Source organism: Centruroides sculpturatus, unplaced genomic scaffold, assembly GCF_000671375.1.
Source record: "Centruroides sculpturatus isolate CEXI.00-Female unplaced genomic scaffold, Cexi_2.0 scaffold325, whole genome shotgun sequence".
NCBI lineage: Eukaryota > Metazoa > Arthropoda > Arachnida > Scorpiones > Buthidae > Centruroides > Centruroides sculpturatus.
In genome coordinates, this window is record NW_019384556.1 from 289,343 (window position 1) to 300,312 (window position 10,970).

A 10,970-nucleotide genomic window follows, 5' to 3' on the forward strand; every position below is an offset into this window, starting at 1 on the left:
ATAACACGGTAGTTACGTTCCAAAAAATTGCCGTGTGATGCGAATCCGTGTTATACGAAACAAAGAACTAGTACGAAAAGGAGGGTTAGGTTCCAAAAATTAAAAAACATGCTATTATATTTTCATAATTAAGATAACTTAAATATCTTTATTAAAATTTTCTTAAGTGATACATATTAATATAAATTAAACAATGTTTTCTTTGTCATCACTAAAATCACTATTAACCGAGAGCGTTTTCTTTTTGGCAAGTTATCCTTATCCTCTGAGCATTTTTCTGCATTATCTTCAGATCCATGCTCTACCTTTTGCAAAAAGTATGTAATTTTAGATTGCTTGCTTTTAGTTAAAAGATCTTTATAAATTTCCTTATATGGTGCTAAGCACTTATGAAGAATAAAGCAAGTATGGAATAAAGGAAAAACATCTGGCAACATCAGAAGTGTCGAGATCTGCAACATTGAAACAAGTTTCGAGAAGTACCATTGTATCGACAGAAGGCGAAAAAAGAAAATTTACATACTTATGTACTAATAGTTCACGAAAATGATTATTTTCGTAAACTATTAGTACTGAAGTATGTAAAAATTTATTACATTTTATGTTGTACGAGGGTTTTACCCAATTCTCGAACCGTGTCAGTGTGAATTCGTGCTATAACAGTACCGTGTTATACGGGGATGGTTTCAATTCTCGAACCGTGTTAGGGTGAATCCGTGCTATGGAAGTGCTGTGTTATACGGGGTTTCCTGTATATTGTTCATGGAGGTCATATTTTTCTATTATAAAAGTATTTTTTCGATAAAATACATTGGAGTAAATAATTTCGTAATTATTTAACATTCTTTGTACTTTCCTATTTGTTTTTAGATACCTTAAAGCATTTTTTGAAAACATATAGTAAGGTTCCATATTACCACCCAATTTTCTCTAAGCCTACTTTCTGACTTTTTGTACAAAAGCCTTCAAAAACCATACTTACACTAGCGAAAAATCGAATTAGGAACATTTAGTTTAATAGTTACCAGTACTTTTCGCACAAAAAATGTGGGTGTAGTTATGATACCTTTTTTATAATTCACTAAAATGAAAATGGGGTTCCATAATACCACCTTCTCCTCTATATTAATATGAACTAACCTTTTGTTCGTTATGTTATAGACAACAATCTTTCACACTGAAGCCGTGAGCATAAAGAGGGATTAAAAATTACCAATCCGAAATGCATTGTTAAATAGGCGAAAGAAAGAGAACCGTTTTAATCTTGGTCTCTGTTAATTGCGGATAATTAAGAAACACATGATAAATACCACTAGTCTCACTGTTGAAAGAAGAAACCTTTACTTATAACTTTTTATATTTTTAATTATTATCTAATGGCAAATGGCTTAATTTTGAGGGTAGTGATGAGTTTAAAAAAAAAACTGTAAATGTTAATAACGAATAGCGTCATCATTAAGTCCGACTTCTCTCGAGATATGACACACGTCATCTTTCTATATCTCCACCCCTTTAACATATAACTACCAAAATTTAATAACATCAATGCTCCTTATACACAAGCTATCATGCGAAATTTCGTTTCTTATGGATGCCAGTGCACATAGATGCACGCACGGGCAGATATACATATGGACTAATAGAGCTTAAGCCCTGGGCCTCCAAGTGCCCACAAAAATTGAATTACAGTATTATCATAAATTTTTAATACTTTTTTACAGTGCCGTAACTAGGCAGGTGCAACAATCGCATCCGCACAGGTCCACTTGGAAGGACCCAAAATGGAAATTCTTGCACAGGGCATAAGAATGGCTAGTTACGGCACTGCTTTTTCATTAACAATGAGCATTTATCGTATTGTAAAAAATAGTTAATGTTAATAATATAATAATAATGATAATGTATAGTATTATTTGTATTAACAAAAACGGGGCCGTATTGGCTTTCAATAAGCCCTAGGCCCCGAAAAACCTAGAACCGCCCCTGCATACACGGAATATTTTTTTCTTTTTTGGGGGGTTCGCGAGATCTCAAAACATGGAGATTTGCAAAAACTCAGGGTCATATTTCACACGATTCCATTGCTTTTTGTTATGTATATGCAATAGACCCTCCTATAAAACGGGTTCATATAGTTCGGATTCTTATATGACGGCAAAAAATTGCGACCGTATTCGTATAAACACGGTAAAAGAGACTCGTATAATTCAGTAAAACGTCATCGCCGACTCGTGTCGCGACAGGATTAGCCGAATCTAGACCAATAGTGGATATTGCATAAACCGTTGACTTTAAATGAGCAGCGGACCTACTAAAGACCATTTATTATTTAACGGTCATAAAAATTACATTTATATTAATGATGGCTGCAAAGTACAGCAAAGTTTTCGCAGAAAAATAATTTATCAGGAAGCACGTGAGTGCCATTCGATGCACCGCTCTACGACGAAAACAAGCTTAAGCAATGACTTCGTCGAACGGTGCACACTCGGTAAGTAATCTTACAATTTTTTATAGCATAGGTTATATGGATTATTACCAAAAAATTATACGTGTTTTGGAAATTTTGAGTCAAATTAGTCTAGAATCGGTTAATTTTTTATGGAAGAAAAACTTTCAAACACCCGTAATCCGTAAACTGCATACGTGCCGGGCTGTGATTGGCTCATGCATTTAAGGACTCGTAGAAAATGGATTTCATAAAAACCGGAATGTATCTACCGTATTATAGGGGGTCGACTGTATAACAATCGGAAAAGTAAAATTAAGAATGTTTAGAAATGCATTTAACTTATTGTTACATAATATTTTATCTTGTTTAGAAACGTTTAAATAAAGCGTTAAAGAAATAAATGTCTTGTTATTTACTTTCAAAGTTAAAAAAAAAAAAACTAAGTAGGTTCATTTTGACTCGCAGCATCTCAGTTAAGGGTTAAAATTCTTCCTTTCCTTTGCACACTTTACACAACGAGTTAGAATATTCTAGCTTATTTCCCTTACACAACACAAATGGCACTTCCCCTTGACTAAAAGGAAAATGGCGGACATTTATTCACTTTTCTTTGAACGTGCATCGCTGCAGTCACTATATATTCTAGCTCGTTGCTTTTCTGACATAAAGAATACAATGTTTGAATTTGCCAATCTTCTGTCGAGAAAACACTCTAAACCGACCTGAAATTTTTCCTAAAATTAGCAGAGTTTCTCTGAAAACTGACAAATTTCCCCTAAATAGCATTGCTCCGGATGTAATGCACATCGAAAAACATTAGTCTTTTGACAAGCCAGAGAAACAAAGTTTTCACTTTAGTGTAAAAACGGGTTAGGCGCAGTTGAGCAAATGCGTCGTATAATAAAAGTAACCTGTTCCACTTTTTTAAAATAATTCTTTCCTCTCTATAAGCCTCTTTTAGCAAGCCCATTATGGACTCGGCCGGTCTGGCCGAGTCCATAATGGGCTTGCTACAATGGAGCGGGATGGGGTCCGACATTTTCGGACAGACCACTCCAAAAAATTCCTGGGAATTTTTCTACCCGTCCGGATCACCCAGAGCAGTAGGCTGCCACCTTGATCGCTCGACGAACCTGCTCTACTAACAATATGGGCAATTTTACTGCCTTGCCTTAGCCATCTCATATACAGGGTGTTTCGAAACTCATGGGCAAAAATTTAAGGGGTGATAGATAACAAGCAATTTTCACCATACAATGCATGGGCGGAGAGCAAGCGGTGAACCGCTAGATGGCGCTGTAATGGAAAGCATAAAGCGCGAGTTTTCTTACACATCGTCATTTCTACCGTGAATTTCACAAGGCATGACCGGCAAGCTCGCCCGATCTAACCTGTCTGGACTTTTTCCTTTGGGGCCATTTGAAAAGTCTCGTGTACGAAAGCCCCATCGACTCCGACGAGGACCTAGTTGCCATGATTTCTGTTGCTGCCGGTGCCGTCCGAGACATGCCGGATGTGTTTGAAAAAGTGCGCCGCTCGCTACGTCGCAGGTGTAACGCCTGCATTACCGCAGGCAGTCGCTCTTTTGAGCACAGTCTGTAATTTTGCCACACATGCTGTCAATAAAATTATTTATTACCTCTTCTATCCGTTTGGTATTTCGTTCTTTCATGTGACAGTAACGGATACCTCCTAGCGGTTCACCGCTTGCTCTCCGCCCATGCATTGTATGATAAAAATTGCTTGTTTAGATGTTTTCTATCACTCCTTAAATTTTTGTCCATGAGTTTCGAAACACCCTGTATATATTTATCTATTTAAAAATTAAATTTAAAAATGCCACACTTTTATTCAGAATTAAAAATTCTACAGAAATTTTCGTTTATCAGCATTAAAAAATTTTATGTTCGCTTAGCTGGCATCACTGTTTGATATTGTTTTGCTGTCAATAATGGTGGCAAACGGATGTTAGGTACTAAATATGATTCAGTAATTATAACAGTTGGAATGATATGTTAATCATTTCTCGCAATTTTCGTGTTATACGTAGAATCACCTTTTATTAAATAACAAAATCACAATTGGCATATAACGGCGGAAGTGTCAAAACCTCTGTCACAGAAACGTGGAAAGAAAATTATCATTTAAAGGGTAAGTTTTTATGATAACATTATACCTGTTTTTAAATGCACTTCTCACTTATAATTTCTATCGAGTTATTTTATGACTTCGATATTAAATCATATGTCTTTTTTTGGATTTATTTTATAATTAATCTATTGTAAAATTATTGTCTATTTATTTCTCAGTATTAGCATTAAGATATGTCTACGAATAATACTTTACTGTTAAGGTTGTGCTTACTTGTTTTACTTGTTTTCTTAGCAAAGTTATTTAAAAATTTTAGATGATAATTTTTCATTGAACATATTTTTAAATGAACTGACTGTATGTTAGATGTTGTGATGATAATTAGAAATTTTTATGCGAAATAAATAAATAAAAGCACCACATCATTTTTAATTAAATAAACAATCATTCAACTTTACCAGGATAATCTCAATACCTGTACATTGTCCCACTTCCTGGATGAAGTCTTTGCAGTTGACAAGAGCTATCGTTTTCGTGTACAAGATTTTAATTAAAATCTTGTACACGAAAACAAATTTTGGAGAAAAATACATTATACAGAGATACATAATTTACACTATTTTTGAACCTGATCTTGTTATAAAGATTTTTGAATAAATGCTTAGTTTGAACGGTTGTCTTAGTTACGAAGTGATATTTTATTCTTTCAACACAATGCACAACTTAGCAATATGAATTATTATGTTACACTGATAAAATAACAGGACATAATATTTATTTCAGTGGAATGTAGTTTTAAATGACCATAGTTTATATAAATGTCTATACTGCAGCATCCAATGTAAATAAGTCCTATATATATACATACATATGCCCAGAAAAATTATTTTTGTAAGTATTGTGGCAAATGTAAGAAAAATAAGTAAATCTTGTTAGTTTATAAATGTGGAAGCTGGTCACTCTGGTTTTTAATTACCGGTTTTATTCAAATAATAGCCGCAACTACTTTTTTAACTGCATTTTTTTTCTGTAGGTACTATATGAGGGAAGTTATTATTTTCTTTGCACTTACTTATTTGATGTCTATTATTAATAAAGTATTTTATATTTATATTTAAAAATATGGTATTTAGAATAAATTATACTTGAAATGGCAACTGGTATTTTTTTCTATAATGAGTGTTACTTTTTATAGGCCTACACCAGTAAAAAGCAGTTATAAGAAAATAATTAAAAAATACAGCTACTGTATATAGTACCTAACAACATTATTGTTTACAGTATTTATTAATTTGACATTTTTCCAGTTTTCAGAAATTTTTTTCAAGTAATAGCCATGCCTACTACTAACATTCAAGAACAGTTATAAATCAAATAAAACCAGTAGTTTTTATTTTAACTTTTATCTCTATGTAGATATATGTACTGTTTTTCATATATCTATTTTTTTATAAATAGTGCAGATACAATATATCTTAAATTAAGCTATTTTTAGTAGCATATTTTGAGTCTAATTTTTATCGTTTTGTTAAAAGAACAATGGTTATATAAATTACAAGTTGAGTTTTCTTTCTTGAAAAGTTGAGAATTTTTGTATAATATTTTTATATTCTAATTGAAGTAATATTGTGATTAATTTATTTGTTGTTATTAATTATTGTTTAATTACTAATATAGCTTGCTTTACTGATTTCATATTTCAATATTTTTTAATTGGGTTGAAATCAGCATTGTTTCCTGGCAATCCTGAAATATTGTTTTGATTATTTCATTATTTTCTTTATTGTGACATGATATTTAATTCTGCATTAAAATTCCATTATTTAAGAATCATTTTTTTTATTTGAGAAATTAATAATTTATTATTCAGTTTAATGTGGTTTCTCAAACAGAAATTATAGGCAAAATTATAATTGTGAATTTTACATAGCGATTTTTATTCCCAACATATTTAGGCCTAATTCTTATATTAATCATTTCAATTGTAAATTCATCAAAGAATAAGCACATCAAAGAACAGCAAAATTTTATTATTTTCATATTAAACATATTGTTTTTTTTTTAAACACATTGTACTGTAATGAAATTATATTGAAGATTTAAAAATAATATAAACATATGAATTATCTATATATATATAAAAATGGACATGTATGTCCCTATATTTCACTTTTTCGCCAAAACTACACATCGTACATGAATGGTGTTTGTATGTGGTAGTAGCCCCAAGTCTCCATTTGTGCACTATGCTGGTTGCGTCTCGATAGCTATAAGGGTGCGGGAGATATGGGCTTGAAAGTGGTTGAAAGTGGAAGATTTTCTATTTCGATTTAAAAAATTTTCAAATTCGAATTGGTTCAATTATAGAATGATTGTAAACGTTCCAGAAAATTGATCAAATTGAAAATAGTTTGTTTGACTGGACGTAAAAATTCTCTAATTAGTCTGGAAACAGGGGACCTAATTCTTGCATTGTGTGAAAACGGGTAAGATTGGCTATAATGTAATTATCTTAATCTTCACTATCGTTACTTTTTGCCCACAAATAAAAACCCAGCGAAGCGGGTCCTTGCAGCTAGTATTAATATAAAAGTTGATCAATAAATATTTATGATCATCAAGAAACCGTTTTAGTGGATAGCTGTGATTATTTTTCGATCAATGACTCCATGAGTATTATGTTATTTCTAATAAATATTTAATGTTGTTATCATCATTAGAAATGCTATCTTGCAATGACTACATTATAACAAAGAAAAACAATTATTGTATATAAATCAACTAAATTAAAAAAAATATACATTGGTAATATATATAAAATAATTTAGATTATTTTTGTAAAATATAATTAATTCATTTTCATAATTATTTTTAGTGATTAAAAAGCTGGAAAATATAATTTAAAAATTTCTATGTAGTAATATTTATACAGGGTGTCACTTAAGTCTATGTAAAAAGTTTATAATTCATAAACTTATCATCTACAATGGTAAGAAATATGTTAGTAGAATGGAGAGGAACAAAAAGCTTTTTTATTCTTTATCCATGGGAATTGGTTACAGAAGAAAGGTATATGAGTTGTTTCTCTTCCAGAAATAGTTATCAAATGTCTTATATGGATATGCTGAAGCAGTAGCCCCTTCTTCAACAGGAAGACAATGAAACTTTCATCTTTCAACAAGATGAAGCATCAGCCCATTACCACACTGCAGTTTGCACATAACTCAACAAGCAGCTACTACAAATTGGATTGAGCACTTAGATGTGACAATGTGTTATTTCAGTGGTCTGGACAGTTACCAGATCTAATGCAGTGTGAGTTTTCTGTGAGGATACAGTAAGGATTGCATGTATGTGCTACCTATGGCTCGAAACATTTCAGAACTTCATCATCATGTCACAACCACAATTAACAACAACACTCCAATTTGCTGGAACACATGTGAACAGAATTAAGCTTTGACAAATGGTGGTCACACTGAACAGTATGACATGTGGGAAAAAGTTTTCATTCCTTTTCTTTCTTCTGACATATTTTCTGCCATTGCAGATAACACTTTATGAATTATGAATTTTCTAAATGTTGTATGATCTTATGGAACACACTGTATATTATATTACAAAATTTTTTAAATTTAGATAAACTTTATCATAATAAAAACCACAAATGCACAAATAATAATATATTCAGTCAAAATTATTTTTGACTAAATATATTATTTTAACTTGTTATGATGAGAGATGTATATTTAACTTTGTATTTTGATTTTCCATTAACTTCAGATAAATCTAATGGAAAATTAAACAGATATTTTTTTAAATTTTAGAAATCATGTTAATGAAAAATCATTAATTTGTTTTATTAAAACCATAAATTAAAATATATTAATTAGTCTCTCAAGTTTTTGAATATATATATTATTTGTTGTTTTATCATCAAAGTACTTTTGTTTTATTTTAATCAAACTCTAAGTAATTTGTAAAGGATTTTCTTGTAGTAAAATTATTGTTTTTAATAATATTTCAGGTGAGTAAAAAATGGGAACACAACAATTTTTTCTTAAATGGAACAATCATTGTTCAAATATGGTGACGATTTTTGATCAGTTATTGATGAATGAAGCTTTGGTAGATGTTACGTTAGCATGTGAAGGACTTAGCCTGAAGGCTCATAAAATTATTCTTTCTGCTAGCAGCCCATTTTTTCAAACTTTATTTTTAGAAAATCCTTGCAAACATCCAATTGTTATTATGAAAGATATGAAATATGCAGAATTAAAAGCTGTAATAGATTTTATTTATAAAGGAGAAGTTAATATTTCTCACCATCAATTACCTGGACTTCTTAAAATAGCTAAAGAGCTTAACATTAAAGGTCTGATGGATATGTCAGATGACACTGAAAGACTTCCACAAAAATCAGATGCAGAAAATGCAGCAGACAAAAGTGAATCCATTTTGCCTATTTCTGTTGAGTCTAACTATGAAGAATTTCTACCTCGGATAAGAAAAAAGAGAAAAGGCAGACGGAAAAAAAATTGTAATTCAAGTTGTAGTGATAGTGAAATAGGGCAATATGAAATCCAAAATTTTCCTGAAATAATGGAAGAAATATTACCTGAATCATCAAGCAATCCGGAACATCTCAAAGCATCAGACTATCACGACTTCTCATATCAGTCTACCTCTCAAGATATGTATCCACCTTCCTATTGTCAACAAAATGAGATTTGTGTTTATAAAGATGAAATTTCTCAGGATTTTAAAGAAAGTGTAGATGAGCATTCAAATCACTCAGAATCTTCTATTATTACAGATAAGGTAAATATTTTATTATTAATTATTTCCAAATAATCATTTTTTTTTTTAATTTTACTTTTTATATTTTTAAACAGTACTTTATAAAAATGGTTTAAATTAATTACCAAAAGTTTGAAAAATCATTCATTTATAATTTTGTTAATTAAATGATTTCATAACTTTTAGCAATTAAATAACTCCAAACTTAAATTTTTAAAAGACCTCTCTCATCTCTTCACTTTGATAATCTATACTACTATATAAGGAGACAACGTATTTTTCGTTTGTGACCACTAACCGTGAAAACTACTGAACCAATCGTTACCAAACTTTAACTGTAGCATCTTTATGATCTCTGGAATGTTTATCATTAATCAAACCTACAGATTTTTTATTAATTAAATAAAACTGCAACAGATTTTTGTGTCTATTTCTCTCTGTCTCTTCACTAGATGGCGACACACGCTGTCTATAAGAAAACTCTATTATTTACTATTATATTTGAAGAACTGACATTAAATTATAATTAGTTAATTAGCAAAATCTTTGAGGAATTAAAAAAGTGACATCATAATGCTAGATGGCCATATGTGTACAGTACTTATGGCGGGTTTTCGAATCGTTTCTGCTGGTAATTGTACAAAATATTCGAAATAGTTATTGGTGAATATTTTTGAGATTGATTGATAAATAATGCGGAGAGCTGCAAGAACACGAATAGGAAGAAACAGTTCATAATTGTAATGACGTAAATCTACACTTCTACAGCAAAGACTGGAAGGGCAACGAATTCATTCGGCTCAGAATCGAATGCGTGTAGCGAGGAATTTTTTAGGTTTCACATCAATATAACTTAATCAGAAGTTTTATGATTTTATTTTTTTATATTTTGCAAAACTCTACTGCAATACTACACATTGATCACTCAAAAATAATTAATGAACAATTAGTTCAAATTTTCTAAGTTCTATATGTATATAAGNCTAGCAACAAAAATGGAATTAGACATCATTAGAGTAGCGGTATCTCTTGCAGGATTTACATATGGCAAATATGAGCATGTGCTCCATAAAGTAAAAGAGGCCCTATACCCATGTACCATGCTGTACAGAAAGGAAAAAGCATCCGTGATCCAGTCATCATTGCCGTATCTTGGACCAATCTCTATACGCATCAGCCGCATATTCCGACGATATAATTTCATGCTACCTATAACCCCCCTACCAAACTTACGCAGATGTATCTGCAACGACCGGGACACGCTAACCACTTTAGAAAAGTCAGGGGTTTACAGGATACACCTAGAAAATCTGGCAACGGGAAATATTACAAGATACATAGGAGCAACAACAAGAATTCTCGCCTCCCGCCTTGCTGAGCATCAGGATGACATAGCCAAAGGAAGATGTTCTACAGAGCTCGCTAAAAAAGTTCTCGAGCAAGGCTACAACCCATTATGGCCCAGAACGGAAATAATTAAATGCTGCAACAATCGAAGGCTTGTGTTTATCTGGGAAGCGCTTCTCACAGCTACTTCAGAAGCGTGCAATGTTCCCACCCTCGATCTACCCGGGGTGTGGATTGCCTTATATCGGCGCCTAAAAAACGAAACGTGCCTAACATCGTA

At 31.7% G+C, this 10,970-nt stretch overlaps 1 protein-coding gene across 1 annotated transcript; it reads left to right on the top strand.

The window, feature by feature from the left end:
* Positions 1-4,384: 4,384 nt before the first annotated feature.
* On the top strand, positions 4,385-10,721 carry LOC111623883 (protein tramtrack, beta isoform-like). The gene is made up of 3 exons (XM_023366611.1): positions 4,385-4,603; positions 8,571-9,364; positions 10,581-10,721. The coding sequence occupies exons 2-3, from the start codon at positions 8,582-8,584 to the stop codon at positions 10,719-10,721; spliced, it is 924 nt and encodes a 307-aa protein (XP_023222379.1). The 5' UTR covers positions 4,385-4,603; positions 8,571-8,581.
* Positions 10,722-10,970: the final 249 nt, after the last annotated feature.